This window comes from Rutilus rutilus (assembly GCF_951802725.1).
Source record: "Rutilus rutilus genome assembly, chromosome: 13".
NCBI classification, from domain to species: domain Eukaryota; kingdom Metazoa; phylum Chordata; class Actinopteri; order Cypriniformes; family Leuciscidae; genus Rutilus; species Rutilus rutilus.
The window spans coordinates 24,019,570-24,042,293 of NC_140218.1; the positions used below are offsets into that span (position 1 = coordinate 24,019,570).

At 40.8% G+C, this 22,724-nt stretch overlaps 2 protein-coding genes across 3 annotated transcripts; both read left to right on the top strand.

The window, feature by feature from the left end:
• The first annotated feature begins 352 nt into the window (after nucleotides 1–352).
• On the top strand, nucleotides 353–11,007 carry pm20d1.1 (peptidase M20 domain containing 1, tandem duplicate 1). The gene is made up of 13 exons (XM_084429333.1): nucleotides 353–568; nucleotides 3,017–3,103; nucleotides 3,691–3,929; nucleotides 4,025–4,111; nucleotides 4,198–4,331; nucleotides 4,414–4,533; nucleotides 5,980–6,055; nucleotides 6,139–6,200; nucleotides 6,293–6,371; nucleotides 6,484–6,555; nucleotides 10,029–10,194; nucleotides 10,312–10,411; nucleotides 10,489–11,007. Exons 1-13 carry the CDS (start codon nucleotides 355–357, stop codon nucleotides 10,601–10,603), a joined length of 1,551 nt encoding a protein of 516 aa, XP_084285459.1. The 5' UTR covers nucleotides 353–354; the 3' UTR covers nucleotides 10,604–11,007.
• A 4,218-nt stretch (nucleotides 11,008–15,225) lies between these two features.
• On the top strand, nucleotides 15,226–21,036 carry pm20d1.2 (peptidase M20 domain containing 1, tandem duplicate 2). Of its 2 annotated transcripts, XR_014629572.1 has the most exons (14): nucleotides 15,226–15,508; nucleotides 15,716–15,802; nucleotides 16,637–16,875; nucleotides 16,972–17,058; nucleotides 17,129–17,262; nucleotides 17,351–17,470; nucleotides 17,674–17,749; nucleotides 17,843–17,904; nucleotides 18,392–18,470; nucleotides 18,551–18,622; nucleotides 18,970–19,135; nucleotides 19,215–19,314; nucleotides 19,390–19,772; nucleotides 20,088–21,036. XR_014629572.1 is itself a non-coding variant. In XM_084428385.1 (13 exons), the coding sequence occupies exons 1-13, from the start codon at nucleotides 15,289–15,291 to the stop codon at nucleotides 19,517–19,519; spliced, it is 1,572 nt and encodes a 523-aa protein (XP_084284511.1). In that variant the 5' UTR covers nucleotides 15,251–15,288; the 3' UTR covers nucleotides 19,520–21,027. The 2 variants fall into 2 exon arrangements, 1 of the variants encoding a protein (XP_084284511.1); XM_084428385.1 differs by having other exon boundaries at nucleotides 15,251–15,508; nucleotides 19,390–21,027.
• Nucleotides 21,037–22,724: the final 1,688 nt, after the last annotated feature.

Consider the following 22,724-nt stretch of genomic DNA (forward strand, 5'->3'; position numbering starts at 1 on the left):
ACTTGCCCCATTGAAGTCAATAGGGTGCAAATTTTAAAAATAGAATAACTCGGTGTAGGCAACACCGATTTTTGTCGTTGTTCTCTGTATTGACAGCACTCCAAATGTACAAAAAAATGAGCTCAATGTTAAAATTGACCGGAGTTCTCCTTTAAAGCTTTCGATATCTCTGTTGTTGATCACTCAAAACGCAACAGGCGGTCTCATTTTCATCTCATTTGCTCTTCACATTTGTGATTGGCTCTATATCACACCAGCAGAGGCCCCTTATGTTCCATAAACAGAGAGGCAATAAGAAATGTGAACCCTGATCATACAGATGACTGTCATTCATTCCTCTTGAACTTCAGAAAGATGAAGACCAAAATCAATAAGAGGACCGTTTTGAAATTTTCTGGAATACTGCTGGGAATCCTCCTACTTTCTGTTTTAATTTTGTTTTCTGTTGTGATCGGTAGGACATTTACATTCAAAGTGAATACAGAACTTGGACAATGGGAAAATACAACCACCATTTATCCTGATTTAAGTCCAGAACAGAGAAAGAATCTGCTGCAAAATTTCAAAGGTAAGAAAAGCTTAAGTTTTATCAAAAGTCTAACTGCTTAAATATATAAATGCTTCATAAAGCTGATGAATAGTAATAACTATAAATAAATGAAAGAGGTTTTGACGTGTTATTTGGGGGAAAAAACTTGCAGACATGCAGAATATTCTGAATCAGAATTTGGTCATTTACAGATTATGGAAAGATAAAATATCCAATTAAATACATTACAGTAATTGACAACTTAATTGAGCAAATGTTCAGATTACATTAAAATGGCTGACATGCCTGTTTTAATCCTGTAAAGCCTGACATGATAGTAATGTATAGTGAGGAAAATAAGTATTTGAACACCCTGCTATTTTGCAAGTTCTCCCACTTAGAAATCATGGAGGGGTCTGAAATTGTCATCGTAGGTGCATGTCCACTGTAAAAGACATAATCTAAAAAAAAAATCCAGAAATCACAATGTATGATTTTTAAACTATTTATTTGTATGATACAGCTGCAAATAAGTATTTGAACACCTGAGAAAATCAATGTTAATATTTGGTACAGTAGCCTTTGTTTGCAATTACAGAGGTCAAACGTTTCCTGTAGTTTTTCACCAGGTTTGCACACACTGCAGGAGGGAATTTGGCCCACTCCTCCACACAGATCTTCTCTAGATCAGTCAGGTTTCTGGGCTGTCGCTGAGAAACACGGAGTTTGAGCTCCCTCCAAAGATTCTCTATTGGGTTTAGGTCTGGAGACTGGCTAGGCCACGCCAGAACCTTGATATGCTTCTTACAGAGCCACTCCTTGGTTATCCTGGCTGTGTGCTTCGGGTCATTGTCATGTTGGAAGACCCAGCCTCGACCCATCTTCAATGCTCTAACTGAGGGAAGGAGGTTGTTCCCCAAAATCCCCATCCTCTCCTTAATACAGTGCAGTCGCCCTGTCCCATGTGCAGAAAAACACCCCCAAAGCATGATGCTACCACCCCCATGCTTCACAGTAGGGATGGTGTTCTTGGGATGGTACTCATCATTCTTCTTCCTCCAAACACGTTTAGTGGAATTATGACCAAAAAGTTCTATTTTGGTCTCATATGACCACATGACTTTCTCCCATGACTCCTCTGGATCATCCAAATGGTCATTGGCAAACTTAAGACGGGCCTTGACATGTGCTGGTTTAATCAGGGGAACCTTCCGTGCCATGCATGATTTCAAACCATGACGTCTTAGTGTATTACCAACAGTAACCTTGGAAACGGTGGTCCCAGCTCTTTTCAGGTCACTGACCAGCTCCTCCCGTGTAGTTCTGGGCTGATTTCTCACCTTTCTTAGGATCATTGAGACCCCACAAGGTGAGATCTTGCATGGAGCCCCAGTCTGAGGGAGATTGACAGTCATGTTTAGCTTCTTCCATTTTCTAATGATTGCTCCAGCAGTGGACCTTTTTTCACCAAGCTGCTTTGCAATTTCCCCGTAGCCCTTTCCAGCCTTGTGGAGGTGTACAATTTTGTCTCTAGTGTCTTTGGACAGCTCTTTGGTCTTGGCCATGTTAGTAGTTGGATTCTTACTGATTGTATGGGGTGGACAGGTGTCTTTATGCAGCTAACGACCTCAAACAGGTGCTTCTAATTTAGGATAATAAATGGAGTGGAGGTGGACATTTTAAAGGCAGACTAACAGGTCTTTGAGGGTCAGAATTCTAGCTGATAGACAGGTGTTCAAATACTTATAAATAGTTAAAAAATCATATATTGTGATTTCTGGATTTTTTTTTTTAGATTATGTCTCTCACAGTGGACATGCACCTACGATGACAATTTCAGACCCCTCCATGATTTCCAAGTGGTAGAACTTGCAAAATAGCAGGGTGTTCAAATACTTATTTTCCTCACTGTAAAAGTTTGCTCATTTGTTGTTTTTTATTATATTTGATACTGATTGGGATTTTATGGCTCATAAAGAAGAGAATATTGAGCTCATACTAAGCTTTATAGGGTTAAAGTTTTGGCATTGTGTTTTTGTCTGTTAATGAAATAAATGAGAATTATTGAGTTTAGGGCCTAAAAAAACATGCTAACCTCTTTTCAGAATAAAGACTAAAGGCCCTTGCACACTGAGTCCGAAATTCGCATCCAAAATTTTCGCACGTTAAAAAATTAATACGACCTCACGTTATGTCAATCACGCTTGCACACTGCCTCCGAAACTTTCGTCCGTCAAAAAAAAAATCGAATCAGGTTCGATTTTCTGCGTTTTTCGCGTCCGTAGCAAGCATTTTGAATGGTGTTTTGACAGTTTAGAGCCACCGAATCACGAATATTCACGAATACGAAAAAACGCATGCGAAAATTTCGGACTTCAGTGTGCAAGGACCTTAAATCAGAATATTGCCCTTAATCAGAATGCAGAATGTGCATATAAACATGGTCAGATTATCATGTTTTTGTTTTTGTTTTTCATGTTTCTATAGTGGCAATTCAGATTCCCACAGTGTCATTTTCAGAGTCAAATCAGAACACAAGTGCCCTGCAAGAGTTTGACCTGCTACTAAGGAGGGGTGAGAAACTGATGAAACCCAAAGCATGGGAACTTATGGATTCTTTTTGCATGTTTTACGTGTAAACCCAGCTAACAGGGAGCGTTCTCAGAACTTACAAGGTTCTCTTGAAAAAATGTTCTTCCAGTAACATTAATAGAATGTGTGTTCGAAGTTATTTGGTCTTTAATAATGTTCTCAAAACATTAGCCCAAAAACATTATTCATACATCGTTCATGGAACTTTTTTACTGAAACTCTTTAGTTGGATGTTCATTCAACGTTTAACTACTACATGTTTCAGAATGTTCAGAGAACATTTGAAAGTAACGTTCCCTTAATGTTTGCAAAATGATCAAATGGAATGTTCCCTTAAAGGGATAGTTCCCCCCCAAAATTTTAATTACCCCATGATTTATTCGCCCTTAAGCCATCCTAGGTGTATATGACATTCTTCTTTCAACCTAATACAATTGGAGAGGTTTTGAATGTTCAGAGAACATTCAGAAATAACATATTCAATGATAGCAAAAACATATTTTTGTTAGCTGGGAAGAATTAAAGTTTGTTTCATTAAAGATTGTTAATAATGAATTGTGCTGTCTCAGTCTTCCCAAAGGTCTTCTCATCATCCAGCCTGGTCAAACATGAGTTGGTGGGAAACTACAGCCACTTGTTCACGGTTCCTGGGAGAGAGCCTGATCTGGAGCCGTACATGCTGCTGGCTCACATTGATGTAGTGCCGGCCGATGAGGCGGATGGGTGGGACGTTCCTCCTTTCTCTGCTCAAGAGCTCAATGGCTTCATTTATGGACGAGGAACCATCGACAACAAACAGTCTGTGATGGTACAGTGAATCAACGCTGCATTGTTCTTCATTCAAACAATTGCACATCTGTTTTTCCAACCTAAAGCTAACTGTAACAATGTTTGATCTTGAAGGGCATTCTTCAGGCGCTGGAATACCTGCTGGAACGAGGTTACACCCCTCGCAGAAGCTTCTACATTGGTTTGGGTCACGATGAGGAGGTCAGTCTCAAGGTCACATGTTAACCATAGTTCATCTGCTGAAATCAAAGCTTGTCTTAATTCAGCTGTTTATTTGCTTTTCTTAGATTAGCGGCCCAAAAGGTGCTGTGAATATTGTGAAACTGTTGAAAAGTCGAGGGGTGAAGCTTCTGTATGTTTTAGATGAAGGTCTCACGATTATGGATGGTATAGTAGATGGCCTAAACGGACCTGCTGCACTGTGAGAGCATTGTTTTACTGCATTATTATAATTATTTTGAGATTGAGCTACTGTGTAATTTATGTCTTGTGTGATTTCTTAGAATTGGTGTAAGTGAGAAGGGTCAGGCCACAGTAAAGCTGAGTGTCAGCAGCGCTCCAGGACATTCATCCATGCCTCCCAGGGAGAGCAGCATTGGCATCTTGGCATCAGCTGTCAGAAGGCAGGGAAATATGTTCAAATTTACTGTAATATGAAAACTCTGTTAACATGATCTTAATGTAAATATTTTCTTTGCACCTGCAATGGGGCTGTTCACAAGGAACTTTATATTTCATTTTAAAAAGCAACAGTTGGGAACAAACCCAGTGCAGAAGCTGTTATTAATATCTGTCTGGCACAGATTTTACGTAGAAAAATAAATAAGAAAATGTCACTCTACTGTATTAAAAACTTCTGTATTATAGCAGGTTATAATCAGTGTTGGGGAAATGCATTACAAATAACGCAAGTTAAGTAATCAGATTACTCTTTTCAAGTAACTATTAAAGTACTGCATTTCTTTTGAATTTTACTATATATATATAAAATATTCAGTATTCCTCAAAATAAATAAAAACAGTGAAATGCAAACTCAGAATATTACTGCAATAATTAAATATATTACATTTATGTAATTAATCTCACTATATTAAACAATGTCTTTGCTTTTGATGGTCCAATTCAACCATTCGAATAAGCAAAAATTACTTTAGTTAAACATCATATTTGTGTTTGTTTATTTATTTATATATTTTTAATTTATTTGCTGAAGTAAAAGTGCTGCGCCCTCTACTGTACGGGTGAGAATTTGCATTTCCTTAAGCCTGTGGCTGAGGCTTATTCATTTCACTTTTGAAGTGAAAGTGCCTAAACATTTATTATCTAAATTAAATTGCCCCAAAATTCTAAATTAAATTAAATTGCCCCAAAAATAAACAAACTAGCCCAGCAAAGGTAAGTAAAGGTAACGCAAAAGTAGCATAAGTAATTCGTTACTTTCCATAAAAGGTAACTAAGTAATGCAATTAGTTAAGTTTAGGATGTAAAACTTTCCTCAACACTGTAATATAACGTATTAATGTATTGTATAATGTATTAACATTAACGTAATGTACATTTCCACAAAACACTTTTGCATTTGTTTTCCATTTCACTCATTCAGTTGCTGTGTAAAGTACCGATTTTCAGTGAAGATATGAAAACATTTAATCAATATTAAAAGAAGCCATGCAGGCTATCTTTCTCTCTAAATAAACTATTAAGATATATTAAATTATTGAGAAATATTTATAAGCTTTTTTATTATTATTTATGTATTTTACTTTGTTTTATTATTTAACTAATGTTAACAAGTGAGACCTTATTGGAAAGTGTGACCTTTTTGTTTTAATTATTATTTATTCCCCCTAGCATTTTTCTGTTTATTATTATTTTTTAAAACTAGTTTTACACTTTTTGTTAAATGTTTCAGATTGTATAATGTTGATGTTTACTGATAGATAGATAGATAGATAGATAGATAGATAGATAGATAGATAGATAGATAGATAGATAGATAGATAGATAGATAGATAGATAGATAGATAGATAGATTAATTAATTCATATTTTGTTATATAATTTCCCAGTTTGGAGAAGAACCGGATGCCAAATCTTTTTGGTCATGGTCCTGAGAGTGCTACTTTTGAGTACCTGGCACATAAGGTGATAAATCAAAGATGATTAAAATGCTAATGACACTCCTACAAATACTGAATTGCTTTATTCTTTATTAATGTGCCTTCTAGTTCGGCTGGCCACACAAAATGATCATGTCTAATCTGTGGCTCTTCTCTTCACTGCTTAGCGGGTAGGCCACATTATTGCTCAATACAGTAATTAATATAATAATTCAGTAAAAGAGTATATGCTCTGATCTGATCTTTCTAATCACATTTGCAGTATTTTGGAAGGACAGCCTGACACAAATGCCTTTGTGAGGACAACAACTGCCGTCACAATGTTTAACTCAGGTGTCAAGGTGGGTTGTTATTCACATTCATTCTTTTTCTGTTTATACACAAATTTATATAATAAACACACTTAGCATGAATAGAAATCTGACTATTTCTCTCTCTCTCTCTCTCTGACAGATTAATGTAATGCCGGCATATGCTGAGGCCTTTGTCAATTTTCGCATCCACTCAGCCCAGACATTGCAGGAGGTCAGAGGTCACGCTGTAGCCACAGAATTCACACATGTTGTTAGCTCATACTTTTAACTAGATTTGCATTTCCTGAAGGAAATACCAATGCTTGACAACCAAGGAAGTTTTAATTCAACCCTTAGTTAACCATTAGACAGACATTTAATACTGGGAAAAGTAACTTTTAAAAGTATTGCTTTACAATATTGCATTACTCCCTAAAAAAACTGATTGCATTAGTTACTTTTTATGTAAAGTAATGCATTACGTTACTTTTGAGTTACTTTTTTTCACCTGGGCTGCGCCTGCTGGTTTGTTATTTTTGTTTTTGTAACAAAATAAAATTGCACAAAAAGAGAAATGAATAAGCCTCAGACTAAAGAAAATCACAGTAAGAGGTAACCCGCCGAGCCAGCCTCCTCGGGCCCCTCACTCCTCTGTAATGCTACCCGCAGAGCCTCCAAGATAGCGCGCCTTCGCAGCTGGACGATTGGTATCTCGGGGCGGCCCGTGCTGGTTATCAGCCCCGCCCCAGTGCCTTTCTTTCCGGAAGTGCATGAAGAGGTTACCAGAGCATGGACGGCACCTTTTTCTGCCCGAAACCGTTCTGGTGCTTCTTCCTCCCTCATTACCCTCAATGGCGGAGCATCTAAGGGTTACGTGGAGATCCCCCTGGTGGAGCGGTCTATGCCAATGCAGCTGTGTCCCAAGACCGCTACCTCCTGGCGGGGAAATCCACGCCTTCCCTCCCGTGCGTGTAAGTTCTCGCCTGTGGAGAAGCTGCCTCAGCCCTGCATGCCATGGTGCTCAAGGAATTGCACGAGGGTGGTTCCGACCCAGAGGTAATGCAGGAACTGTGTACAGCGACGGACCTCGCCCTCCGGTCGACGAAAGTCACTGCACGCTCCCTGGGTCGGTCGATGTCCACGCTAGTGGTCCTGGAGTGACACTTGTGGCTGTACCTGGCATGCGTAAGCCCGACAATGTGCGGCTCCTCAACGCCCCTGTCTGCCAGGCCGGCCTCTTTGGCGATGCTATGGAAAACTTTTCCCAGCAGTTTTCCGCAGCACAGAAGCAGACGGAGGAGATTAAGCACATCCTGTCCTGACAACCAGCTGCTGCCTCCACCCAGTCGTCGGCGGCACCTCCATCTGCTCGTCGCTCAGGGCGTCTCCCTGCAGCCACCTCCGCCCCTGCTCTCCACCCAGGCAGCAGGTGGCTGGCTGCAAGAGGAGCGCCCAGCCCGTCCAGGCCCCCGCTAAATCAGGCAGCAAGCGTAAGGGCAAGCGGCCCTGAGACGGGCGACCCAGCGATGGAGGAAGTTGCTCTCCAGGAGATAGTGTCCGCACCTCTCCTTCCCCTGGAGGAGGACCGGGTTTCATTTTGTTTCTGTTCCGCCAAATGGAACAGAAAGAGAGAAATTCGGTCATAAAAGGGCGCGGATTGCAGTGAGTGACGCTCCCATGCCTTGCCTCTTCCATCGCCAGCGGGCAGCAGAGTGCAGCTCGGGTATCCACATTTTCTATAAAAGAGCAATTTGTTCCATCTCTGGGTCATAAGAGGGCACAGATTGCAGTGAGGGGACGCCACCAAGCCTTCCCATGCACGCTCTGCCCCACCCTGGAACCAGGTAAGTGTGGCACAACACACGAAGGCACTGAGGCACTTCAGGCCGACTCAGTGCCTCCTGAGCCGAGTCCCTGTATTCCACCTCGCTGCCCCACCCTGGGTACGTCTGTGGTCCCGCTTGCACGGTGTCTTGGAGCCTGGCTAGCGCTTCCCACCCCGTCTCGCTGGCTCATCCGTACCGTTAGACTCGGTTATGCGATTCAGTTCGCCCGACACGCTCCCAAGTTCAGTCTTGCGGGCAGAGATCGATGTCCTACTGGCGAAGGATGCGATCGAGCCGGTTCCTCCAGCCAATATGAAGACAGGGTTCTACAGCCCCTACTTCATTGTACCCAAGAAAGGCCAATCTTGGACTTGGACCTATAAACGATCTTGGACCTGTAAACCTTGAATTGCTCCCTGCACAAGCTCCCGTTCAAGATGCTCACGCAGAAACGCATTTTCGAATGCATCCATCCCCAAGATTGGTTTGCAGTGATCGACCTGAAGGACGCGTACTTTCATGTCTTGATTCCTCCTCGACACAGACCGCTCCTGCGGTTTGCGTTCGAGGGACGGGCATATCAGTAAAAAAGTCCTGCCCTTCGGGCTGTCCCTCATTTCTGATAGACACCATTATTTCTGCTAGAGCACCCTCAACGAGGCACCTCTATGCTCTGAAGTGGGACCTGTTCGTTGAGTGGTGCTCTTCCCACCGGGATTCATCTTCATTCATCTTCGATCAGAGCCGTGCTTTCCTTCCTGCAAGATGGGTTGGAGCGAAGGCTGTCTCCCTCCACCCTCAAAGTGTATGTTGCCGCTATCGCTGCACATCACGATGCAGTCGAAGGTAAGTCACTGGGAAAGCATGACCTGATCGTCAGGTTCCTGAGGGGAGCAAGAAGACTGAATCCGCCTCGGATCAGCTCTTCGTCTGTTACGGAGGCCAGCAGAAGGGAAAAGCTGTCTCCAAGCAGAGGATTGCCCACTGGATAGTGGATGCCATCGCCTTGGCTTACGAAGGGCCCATGGGCCGGATGCGTGCGTCCATTTGCTCCAGTAGTGTTCCCCTGAAATGGCTAACCCTGTGAGTTCCTCCGTCACCCCTGTGGCAGTCAGACGTTGCGGAGTGTCTGATGCCAGGCCTACACTCGTATGCATTGTGGAACCTGTGTTAGACTGGGTGTCCATATGTAGCAGTCCCTGTGGCGACCCCATATGTATATTCCTCCACGATCAGCTCCTCTGCGGACAAGCCCGTGTCTTTCCCTTGACAGAGCCCGCTCTGTCGTCTCTGCTGGTGTTCTTTCCCCCTATAACTAGGCAGGAGTATCTGTCTACCCGTCCCCTCACCACAGTTGCAGAGCTTCCAATTGACAGCCGAGTCACAAGTCCGGCTCCTCAGCGGAAAAAGAAGGATGCGCCGCAATGCACAGCAGCTGGTGCAATTATCGCATGCCAATGTGCATTGGCTCGTTTAGTTTCAATCGAAGTAGATAGGCTCTCGCAAGCGATTCTCATTCGTCAGCAATGACGTACGTCTCTGTTCCCTTCCTCGGGGAACGAGGGTTACTGTACGTAACCGAGGCGTTTTATTTATTATTAATTCCACCTATGTTTTTCTTTTTCTTTGTTTGTTATGTTTGATTTATAAGTATAGTTTTATACCCATCTTTTTGTATAATTTTTAATTTAGGTAGAAAAGAACACCAATCTGTATTGAGTAGGCAAATATTATGATGACTCAATTGCTGTTGGTTACATTTCAAATAATGCAAATTCTATAGTTGTACTTCCATTACATATTTTCATACTTGAATATATTTCATAAAGTTTACTAAAACCAAATGTTAAATAATTAATGCACCATTCACTTTCTAAAGGTTCTAAAGCTGACTGAATCCACCATATCCGATGAGCGTGTGAAGATAGAGTTGGTGAGTGGATTCGACCCTCTGCCCATCAGCTCCTATGATGATGATACATTCGGGTACCAGATCATAAAGAAAACGGTGCATGACATTTTCCCTCAGGTCGCTGTAACTCCTGGTAAGGCTTTCAGCATAGTCATTATTGACATAAGGGGTTTAAGTGCCCCTTACATACATCATTGACTCATGAAGAGCTTCTCTCACTCTTAGTTTTGTCTGCGGTTTCCTTTCACAGCTATCTGTGTGGGTAACACTGACAGCCGGCACTACACTGAACTGTCTCCGGATATTTACCGCTTTGCCCCATCATGGTACAAACCCGGTGATTCTGCGAGGTAGGACACACAGAAATGGTACTCCTGCTGAAGCTGTAAAAGTAATTAAATATTAAACCGCTTACACTTCCCTTTAGATTCCATGGTGTGAATGAGAGAATCTCCATCCAAAACTATGAAGAGATCGTGCTGTTCTACTTTCAACTCATGCAGAATAGTGACATTAGGAACTTGTCGCCACTTCGCACCTAAAATACACAGATGTCATGCTTTGAAATCTGTGGAATTTATAAGATTTGTTCTGTCTAAATGAAATTGAATATAATAGCTCTACAAAATATGTTTATGTACAGTACCATTCAAAAGTTTGGTTTTTGGTTGAATATTTTTTTTTTTTATTCTGCAGGGATACATTAATCTGACTTTGATCAAAAGTTTTTTTATTTTTTATAATATTGAACCATTTTACAGTTTTTTTTTTAAATATATATTTTTTTATCAAATAAATTTAGCCTTGGTGAGCATAAAAGGCTTCTCTCAAAAACATAAAAAAATCTTACCGACTCCAAAACTTTGAAAAATTGCTGTAAATATATTTCCTCAATTTGCTTGAAATGATGCATGTAAAATTGATAATAAAAATTATTTTCTTGAAATTCCTTTCTGTAGTATCTTTAGGTAGTTTTTCCTGGATGAGTTAACGTTTTAAATACAAATCACTAGGATACTCATGCTACCTGTTACGGGAGTGTAGTGCAGGAGGAAGGTGAAGACGACAGAGCTCTTCAATACAAGGAGTTTAATTCAAAAGATCTCAAAACACAGGAACAACAGGCAGAACACACACTATACATTAACGTTACATAAACGAGAACCGACCAAAATACACAGAAGACAGGGGGAAACGGAACACCGAAACTGAAACAAAAACAGAACTCAGGAACACAGAACTGTAACATTACTCCCCCCTCCCGGTAGGCGCGTCCTCGCGCCTAATAAACATCCAAAGGGGTGGGAGGGTGGGCGCCCTGGAGGCTGACAGGGGAGACCAGGCAAGGGAGACACAATAGGAAGCCTCCAGGGCGGAGCAGGCTGTGGGCGTGGAGCAGGCTGTGGGCGTGGAGCAGGCTGTGGGCGTGGAGCAGGCTGTGGGCGTGGAGCAGGCTGTGGGCGTGGAGCAGGCTGTGGGCGTGGAGCAGGCTGTGGGCGTGGACATGGCGGAGCAGGCTGTGGGTGTGACCACGGCGGAGCAGGCTGTGGGTGTGACCACGGCGGGGAAACCCCTTCGGGCGGCCATGGCGGGGAAACCCCCTCGGGCGGCCATGGCGGGGAATCTTTTTCAGAATGCCAGGACAGAGGTATATGGCCCCCCCCCAAAAAATACTTGGGCAAAGTCCCGGGTGTCAAAGAGGGCTCGGTGCAGGGCAGCGATGAGGGCTCTGAGCTGTGCAGGAACAGCGGCGAAGAGGGCTCGGAGCTGTGCAGGAACAGCGGCGAAGAGGGCTCGGAGCTGTGCAGTAACAGCGGCGAAGAGGGCTCGGAGCTGTGCAGTAACAGCGGCGAAGAGGGCTCGGAGCTGTGCAGGAACAGCGGCGAGGAGGGCTCGGAGCTGTGCAGTAACTGCGGCGAAGAGCGCTCGGAGCTGTGCAGGAACAGCGGCGAAGAGGGCTCGGAGCTGTGCAGTAACAGCGGCGAAGAGGGCTCGGAGCTGTGCAGTAACAGCGGCGAAGAGGGCTCGGAGCTGTGCAGTAACAGCGGCGAAGAGGGCTCGGAGCTGTGCAGGAACAGCGGCGAGGAGGGCTCGGAGCTGTGCAGTAACAGCGGCGAAGAGCGCTCGGAGCTGTGCAGGAACAGCGGCGAAGAGGGCTCGGAGCTGTGCAGTAACAGCGGCGAAGAGGGCTCGGAGCTGTGCAGTAACAGCGGCGAAGAGGGCTCGGAGCTGTGCAGTAACAGCGGCGAAGAGGGCTCGGAGCTGTGCAGGAACAGCGGCGAAGAGGGCTCGGAGCTGTGCAGTAACAGCGGCGAAGAAGTCTCTATGCTGGACGGGACCAGCGGTGAAGGATCTGTGCTGGACGGGACCAGCGGTGAAGGCTTTGTGCTGGACGGGACCAGCGGTGAAGAAGTCTCTATGCTGGACGGGACCAGCGGTGAAGGATCTGTGCTGGACGGGACCAACGGAGAAGGCTTTGTGCTGGACGGGACCAGCGGTGAAGGATCTGTGCTGGACGGGACCAACGGAGAAGGCTTTGTGCTGGACGGGACCAGCGGAGATGAAGACACTGTGCTGGACGGGACCAGCGGAGAAGAAGACACTGTGCTGGACGGGACCAACGGAGAAGGCTTTGTGCTGGACGGGACCAGCGGAGATGAAGACACTGTGCTGGACGGGACCAGCGGAGAAGAATGCCCTATGCTGGACGGGACCAGCGGAGATGAAGGCACTGTGCTGGACGGGACCAGCGGAGAAGAATGCACTATGCTGGACGGGACCAGCGGAGAGGAAGTCACTATGCTGGACGGGACCAGCGGAGATGGAAGCACTATGCTGGACGGGACCAGCGGAGATGAAGGCTCTGTCTCGACGTTCATAGACTCCTGCAGGCAGGCGACAGGCTCTGGCTCTAGCGGGCAGGCGACGGGCTCTGGCTCTGGCGGGCAGGCGACGGGCTCTGGCTCTGGCGGGCAGGCGACGGGCTCTGGCTCTGGCGGGCACACGGTGAAGGGACACCCATTGTGCCATAGTACCCAGTCCACAAACTCCATAAAGTTCCCTCGAGGCCCATCTCCGGGCAGGCGTGCTTCGGTCTCAGCGTTGAGACCTGCCCGGAAGAACACACAGAGGCTGATGTCATCATAATGAACATGAGGTTGTAAGTCCAGATACCTCTGTGTGTGGGCCTCGAGGGACTGATCCTCCTGGGAAAGTAGGAGGATCTTCACTGCTGGATCCATGATCGTCGTTTTTGGGTCGGTTCTTCTGTTACGGGAGTGTAGTGCAGGAGGAAGGTGAAGACGACAGAGCTCTTCAATACAAGGAGTTTAATTCAAAAGATCTCAAAACACAGGAACAACAGGCAGAACACACACTATACATTAACGTTACATAAACGAGAACCGACCAAAATACACAGAAGACAGGGGGAAACGGAACACCGAAACTGAAACAAAAACAGAACTCAGGAACACAGAACTGTAACACTACCAGTGTAAATATATAAAATATCTTGCCATTTATGAGGTTTGTCTTCAAATATTTTTCCAACAGTTTTGTTAGATTTAAAAGTTATGCATTAGTTTTAAAAGTTATGCATCTTTTGTCCATGTAAAATACGCCTTCCAATATTTCTGTTATCTCAAGATTTACTTGTTATTGAAAAACCTATATAAAAAAAAAAAAAGGAAATGTTGTTTACTAGCTGTTGTGTTAGTGCTGCTGGGTAACTAAAGGTTAATTCTGCACATACAGAGTATCTCTGTGAATGAAGGACATGGGATCAGCTGGGTTTGCAGTTTGCACACATTACCTCTGGCTTGTCCACGCAGATTCTGCTCCTATTCACTGAACAGAATATCTTAGGTTTCAGGTTATTGCATTTTTATGTAATATTTCACAACTTCACAAGTAGTCTTCTGTATGTCAGAGTTTATATTTTTGACTTTGCTCTGTCACACTGTCAATGATTAATACTTAATACTTTAAGACCAGTACTCAGATGTTTATGGAGCTGGCTGAGAGAATAGTTGCCCTATACAGAACTACTATAGACTCCTGCAAAGTCATCGAGATACAGAGAGCAGATAAAGACCTTATGACACAGTCTTTATAACCTCTGTATTTTACCTTTGTTTCATTGCTCTCATTTGTGCCAAAATCTAGTCAATATTTTCCCTGGTTGCTTTGAAAGTAACCTTGAAAGAAAGTACAGATCTAAAAAGAAATGATAAGATTACAAATTTTCATTTCAATGTTACTGCAGAATAAACAGACTGTGGTTTAAAGTAGTATGCAGTGCAACTGTTTCATATTATACTATAATTTAATTACATGAGTATGATTAATGAATAATCTAAACTATGCCTCATTTTAAGTCCCTGTTGTTTTTCACCTGCTGTCTCCTATTGCCTGTTATCTTGTATCACCTGCCATTTATGATTTTGCCTTGGAAATGGTTCTTATGTAAATTATCACATAAGTTGAAACTTACTGAGTTTTCTAAACTCTAATGCAGAAAAAATAATGTTAATTGTCTCACCAGTGTTGTTATTGTAAACTAAAAATCATTTTCGTTAATTGAAATAAAGCTGAAATAAAATATAGATATTAGGTAAAAAAACTTTAACTTAAAGTTAGGCTAAATGAAAATTAGAAATATTTATGTATTTTTCTTAGCAACAAACTGAAATAAAAATAATTTAAAGTTAAACAAATAAAAACACTAAATTAATACAAATTTAAATATAAATACTATATAAATAAGAAAAATAGGCTATATAAACAAACATGGTAACACTTTACAATAAGGTTCATTAGTTAACATTAGTTAATTTATTAACTAACATTAACTAAGCAATACATTTGTTACTATATTAGTTAATCTTTGTTAATGTTAGAGCTACATGTTAAATACAGCTGTTCATTGTTTGTTCATGTTAGTTCACAGTGCATTAACTAGCCTAATGTTAACAAATACAACCTTTGATTTTAATAATTAGTAAATGCTGAAATTAATATTAACTAAGATTAATAAATGCTGTAGAAGTTAACTAATGAACCTTATTGTAAAGTGTTACCACAAACATTAACATTAAACTCTCTATATGGCTCTTTAACCTGTGATTCTAATCCACAGCAGCAGAGGGCGACCGTTCTCTCTAATCACATCAGTGAGGTATTATGAACCCTGGTTATGAAATGACTCTTTCGTACTTCCTGCAACATGACAGGCCATAACACTCGTTGGAAATTATTTAAGTTTCTTAAAGTGCTGCTGTTTAGTTTCATATTTTTGATTACAGTTTTGTTCCTTGTTGCCACAGTTAGGACGTTTACATTTGATGTAGGCGCGGGGCTTCAGCTGGGAAAATGGGAAAATACAACAACCATTTCTCTTCATTTAAGTCCACAACAGAGGAAGAATATGCTGGCAAACTTCAAAGGTAACAAACAACGTAGAAATATTGAGTCGCAGATCGCACCGTTTGACATTCAACTCGTCACGTGGCGTAAATAGATCAGGTAGACATAGATACAGTTAATGGAGATAATATAAGGGATGCGCTGTCAACATGGGTGCTCTCTGTAGATATTACACATGTAATTATGATGTAATTGATTCAAATGTCTTGTTTTCATCTCTTTCATAGCGGCCATACAGATTCCCACCGTGTCATTTACTGAGAAGAATGTGAACACGAGCGCGCTGCTGGAGTTTGACGGGCTGCTGAGGAGGGGTGAGACTGAACATGCGTTACACAACAGCATCAAACAGAGCTGTCAACGCAAGATTACTGAAACCTGCCGCTAATTGTACCCTATTATCTTTTTTAAGCTATTAAATCTCAAAAACTTGGTGATAATTATTAAATATGCTTTACAAACTATTATGTGGCAGAAAATAAACAAAATATATATATACTAAATATTTTAAATGACACAATTGACAGTCTACTGAACTGACAGTCAAGACAAAATCTTTTAATTATTAACTTATGTTTATTAAAACATTTTTTTTCACATATTTTAGATTTGACAAACACTGTTTATTTAGCTGTTGTGACAAAATTGATCAAATAAATGTTTTTTTCCCTGAAATTTATGAGAAATGTAAGTTTACCAATAATTACTTTAATTTTATTAGACCTTTTGACCTAGTATTTCATTAATATCTAATAATTTTGTATACTTTAAATATATTAAATACTTTACATGATTAATATAATAAAATATAATTGACAAACTCATTAATCATTTAATTTTTATGTTTCAATGCTTATTCCTCAAACAATGTAATCACACAATTTGGCCTTTAACCTTCAGACATGTCCTACATTTTGGTAGCGGGATAACAAAAATTCCAAACCCCATATAAAATAAATAAAAATACAATGTAAAAAATTAAACAAGCATTTTCTGAAGGTTAAGCTCCTCATTTCACTGACACTTCACTATCACTATTTGTTAACTGTATTTATGGAAAGTAGCTACTTTTCTTTTAGTAATATTTGGTTTTGTATTGAGTGAAACTAAAGTAGTGTTAAACTTTAAGATTTAAGTTTCTGTCTCAGTTTTCCCAAAGGTCTTCTCATCATCCAGCCTGGTCAAACATGAGTTGGTGGGAAACTACAGCCACTTGTTCACGGTTCCTGGGAGAGAGCCTGATCTGGAGCCGTACATGCTGCTGGCTCACATTGATGTAGTGCCGGCCGATGAGGCGGATGGGTGGGACGTTCCTCCTTTCTCTGCTCAAGAGCTCAATGGCTTCATTTATGGACGAGGAACCATCGACAACAAACAGTCTGTGATGGTACAGTGAATCAACGCTGCATCGCTCTTCATTCAAACAATTGCACATCAGTTCACTCCAACCTAAAGCTAACTGTAACAATGTTTGTTCTTGAAGGGGATCCTTCAGGCGCTGGAATACCTGCTGGAACGAGGTTACACCCCTCGCAGAAGCTTCTACATTGGTTTGGGTCACGATGAGGAGGTCAGTCTCAAGTTAAATAACTAATAGTCATTTGTTTTGATGCATTAATTTATACGGTTATATATGTCAGGTGAATGGCTTACATGGCGCAGTCAATATCGTGAAGCTCCTGAAGAGTCGAGGGGTGAAGCTCCAGTATGTTTTAGATGAAGGCCTGGCAGTGCTGGACGGTGTCATAAGTGGCCTGGATGGACCTGCTGCCCTGTGAGACTGTTATTTTGAGCAACTCCTCTAGCAGAGTCATTTAATTATTGAATTAGTTTGTAAAATTTGCCCTGTGTGTGTTTTGTAGGATAGGTATCAGTGAGAAGGGTCAGACCACGGTAAAGCTGAGTGTCAGCAGCGCTCCAGGACATTCATCCATGCCTCCCAGAGAGAGCAGCATTGGCATCTTGGCTTCAGCTGTCAGAAGGCAAGCGGAAACCACTAAAACGCTTCATTATTGTAAAACAGTTGGAAATACTTCAAGATGGATCCTTTTTCTTCTTATTAGATGTTTTGTTTAGTGATTTATTTATTGCTATTAAATTATTCTCAACACAGCTGCATGGCAGCAGTATTAAACTGAGCTAAAGAATTTATTTAAATTATATTTTCGGTAATATCTTTTCCCAGGTTGGAGGAAAATCCGATGCCCAGACTGTTTGGTTATGGTCCTGAGCGTGGCACATTTGAACACCTGGCACATAAGGTAAAAGTGTTTAAGCAGAGGATTTTACTGGTTACATTTTATGAAATATGGACTTGCTTTTCAACAAACCATTTCTCTTATTTTATTTTGCAGTTTGGCTTGCCACTCAGATTCATCATGTCTAATTTGTGGCTCTTCTCTCCGCTACTCAGCAGGTAGTTCATATTGGTTGTCTTAATGCTCACTATAGTCTCTAATGTCATATCAAATTATATTTTAAACAGGAGTTTTCCTGCACTGAAAATGGTGGCGACCACTGAAGTCAAATTAAGTGGACCTATTATGCTTTTTTACATTTTCAGCATTCTTTAGTGTGCAATGCTGCTGTTTGCACATGAAAAAGATCTGCAAAGTTACAAAGTCCACTCCAAAGGGAGTAATTCTCTATATAAGCAAGCACTGTTTCTGAACTCGCTGAAACTCCTCGACTGTAGTCTTCAGAAGACTGGAGACTGCTGAAAATTCCGCTTTGCCATAACAGGATATATGTAAAATATTTAACATATGATTTACCATATTAATAATTAATTGCAACCAACACTAACTTTGTAAATAAACACCAACATAAGCTTTTAAAAACTCAGGAAAACCCTTGGCATGGTAATATAATAATAATAATATCGGTGTCCTTTTCATATGCAGGGTGTTAGAGAGAAAACCTGACACAAATGCCTTTGTTAGGACCACAACTGCTGTCACAATGTTTAACTCAGGTGTAAAGGTGGGGCGCTCTTTTTTTTGTTCTAAGTTCACTAAATTGTAGCATGACTTGAGTTCTGAATATTTCTCTTTCTCTTACAGATTAACATAATCCCGTCATACGCTGAAGCTTTTGTCAATTTCCGCATCCACTCAGCCCAAACATTACAGGAGGTGAGAGGTCACGCTGAAGCCACAGCTATGACTCATTCAGTTAGTCACAGTTAGTTCCGGCTAGAGTAAGCTGAACTATTAACTTTTGTTCTTCACACCTTCTCAAACAGTTTCACATGAGTTACTCTGTTACTCTGAATAAATAACTGTAGAAGGATAGTTCACCCAAAAATGACAATTATGTTTGACTGAAAAATCTGTATGACTTAAATAAGAAAAATAAGAAGGTCAGGGGGGGGGGGGGGGGGTCCAGTGCTGTTTGTAACCCATTGTTTTTCAAAATATCTTTGTATGTGTGTATCTTTGGAAAGATGAGAAGAACTTTAATTTTTGGGGTCTTCTTTTAGGTTTTGGATTTGGTCAAGTCCACCATATCAGATGAGCGTGTGAAGGTAGAGATGGTCGATGGATTCGACCCGCTGCCCATCAGCTCCTATGATGAGCAGGCTTTTGGGTTCCAGATCATAAAGAAAACAGTGCAAATCATGTTTCCTCAGCTCACAGTGGCTCCTGGTAAGTGAAGTGATGCAGTTCTGCTTAAGTTCCCCTTATGAAGAGACACTTTTAACTGCTCTACGGTTTCCTCTCACAGGTATCTGTGTTGGCAACACTGACAGCCGTCACTACAAGGATATCACCCGAGACATATATCGCTTTGCACCATCGTGGTTCAAACCAGGTGATCCTCAGAGGTAAGACATAGGAGAATGGCTCTTTGTGTTAATGTAGTGGAGTATCCAGCTTGAGGGTACATTTTCCTCTTTTAGATTCCATGGTGTGAACGAGAGAATCTCCATTAAGAACTATGAAGAGATCGTGCTGTTCTACTTCCAGCTCATCCAGAATAATGACATCAGGAAGTTGCCGCCTCCTCACAGTAGCCAGCATGAGCTGTAAATGGTGGGATGTTACTTACACTAATCTCAAAGCACTGAGTGAAATTTTTGAAACAAAGCTCAAGGAGCTCAGATTGAAAATCTGAATAAAATGAATACCGCAGCTTTAGAAAGGAATTGAAGGTTGTGAAACATTTCAAACATAAAGATTAATCCTTGCATTCCTTACTGAACGATTTAAAAACGCATCACACGTTTGCTGTTTGTTAGGTGTTGACAGCAGGGCATGGGTGTAATTTTAATAATAATTCAGGGTATCCGCGGGGTCTTGAAAAGTATTAAAAGGTGATAAATCAATTTTGGGAAAATTAAGACCCTTAAAAAGTATTAAAAAGTCTTATCACGGCTTTATAAAGTCTTACATTTTGAAAGTATTTTTTCTGAATTAGCTGTCCAACAGTTTGAGTCCCAAAAACATCGTAAAAGTGTGTGAATTTAGTCTTTTTTTTTTAAAAACGAACAGGTACATCATAAACGAGGCTATTGTGGGTGCGTTGGAGCTTGAAGTGGCGGTGAGGTATTAAAAAATATTGAGAAGGTCTTGAAAAGGTATTAAAATTAACTTCAAGATTCCTGCATATACCCTGTAATTAACCCTGCACTTGACCCTGATGCTTTTACCCAAAGTGGCTTGCAGTATACAGTATGAATAGTATAAAGAGTCATGCTACATACATATTGTATGTATTTCTATTTGAACTTTGTTAGTTATAACCCTAAGTAGTGATTTTGTCATTGCATTTGTCATGAGTAACGTCTGACCAAATAATTATAAGTTCGTTGACTAAATGCAAACATAAGCAACCCTGACCAAAAACAAAAGCATTGCTAAGCACAATTACACTTCAACTGAGCTCCTTCACTGAAAAAGAATAAGCTAGCTATGCGAATAAATCAGACAAAATGGGCATTATGATGACGAATGGATCAATAATAAGAGCTGATTAGTTTTCAAGATTAATAGAATTTTCCACAATTTTGAGTGTCACTTTTTCTGTTTGAAAGTGTTACTCATTTCAGGGGACATGATAGAGCTTGGAAAAAAACATCTCACTAGTTATCTCTGATTACGAAAACACACAGTTTATATTTCTGATTTTACATTGTCAGACATGCTGCTTTGGTGTTTTGAACCAACTTTCTGAGAAATACAGCTCTCTATATAGTTATTCTACACTTAACTTTTTATTGAAAGTTACTGATTTTATTGAAAGTTCGTACATTAGTACAATTTCAAAAATTGCAGTATGGGCCAATAGATTATCATTAGATATTGTGTTAGACTATGATTGATTATGTCTGTCTCCATAAACATTTGTTTCGGATATCACGTGAATCACAAAGCTGTAGCTCAACACCAAGTTATTGTTAGTTAGAATGTTAATTTGAATTCTTAGTTGTTTGCACTGAAATGGTCTGAAAGTTACATTGAATGTTTTGCATTGATTGTTTTGATGAAATTTATTTAATTTCATGAACGTTAAGGTTAAATGAATAAATATTTTTGTTAATACAAACATAGATGTGTTTTTTTCTTATTCTGTATTTTTTTCTGATAAATATTCTAACATTCTATCTAAAAATATCGTACCTAAAAACGTTTAAAAATTAACCTCGTAACGGTTACTTTAAGACCGAAGTTTCTGCTAAATATTCTAACATTGTATCTAAAAATATCTTATCTAAAAAAACATATTTAAAAATTAACCATGTTACAATGGTTACTGTAATACCGAAAATCTGTAAGATTAAACACAAGAGCTCTCACAAAAAAACTGACAGCTTGCAACAAAATAATAAATTGCTAATCTGAAGAAAAGATTTCGGTCGTTTTGCGGTTTCTCCCGGAACATGATTTCACCCAAGGTGGGAGACCCGGCCCGCATGAGACTGTGCGACATCGTGTCCCTAATGAACAAATAATTGAAAGTATTGGATACCTTGAATAATCAAATATCTAAATTAATACATAACCAATGTTTATGATTAGTTCCTAATAAGTAAAAGTCTAAATTTGATAATACATTAAAATTGGAATCAGATTAAACACAGAGCTAGAATCAAATTAAAACTAAATTCTAATAAATTAATTGAACTTAGAAGTGCAAGTAAAACCCTGCACACAGAATACCTTCACCCACGCTGCTGAGGTGCAGTCACACTCTAATGTAAGATAAGTGGACAAGTGGTGTTTTTTTAATCAGACAAGTTAGACTGTGCCCCCTTTTTTAGACCCAACAAAATATTTTACGAAAGTAGTATTATATTATTGACTGTCTTATGTTAAATTTGAAGACATTAACACAATACTTAAAGATAAAATGTGAAATTATTGTGCCACTAGTGGCCCTGAATAGTGAAACCGTGATAATAGATAACAATAACACAATGAAACCAAGTACTTCTTTTACTGTTTCAATGTTCAAAGTATACATGGTTACACAGCGCCATCTACAGCATAAGAAAACAACTGCAGGATAACCCATTTACCAACACTAAATACATAACATTTCCTCCCAACTTAAAGGAACACGCTGACTTTTTGGGACTTTAGCTTATTCACCTTATCCCCCAGAGTTAGATAAGTCCATACATACCTTTTTCATCTCCGTGCGTGCTGTAACTTTGTCTGACGCACCCACCGCTAGCCTAGCTTAGCACAAAGACTGGAGGTAAACGGCTCCAGCTAACATAACTGCTCCCAATAAGTGACAAAAAAAAAAACGGCAACATTTTCCTATTTACATGTTGTGATTTGTATAGTCACAGCGTGTACAAATAACAAGGTCACATATTCTCAGAAGGCGAAGCACTGCTACTTGGGCGGAGTGATTTGCTCGCAGCGCCTGAGAAGCCCCGTGGTGAGGAGCAGAGTTCGCTCAGTATTGGAGTAAATCACTCCGCAGAAGTAGCAGTGCTTCGTCTTCTGAGAATATAGTTCCCAGTATGTATACGGTTAGAAGATGGTTGTGTCTCATGTGACCTTGTTATTTGTACACGCTGTGACTATACAAATCACAACATGTAAATAGGAAAATGTTGCCGTTATTTTGTCACTTATTGGGAGCAGTCGGGTCAATTTTTTTACTTTTTTTTTTTTTTTTTTACAGATTGGGCTTTGGTCGGACTCGGGCTCATTTAGCTTTTCTCCTTTCACCGTGCCCATAACATACGTGCAGAGCGCAGGCTACTGTATGAAATATTGT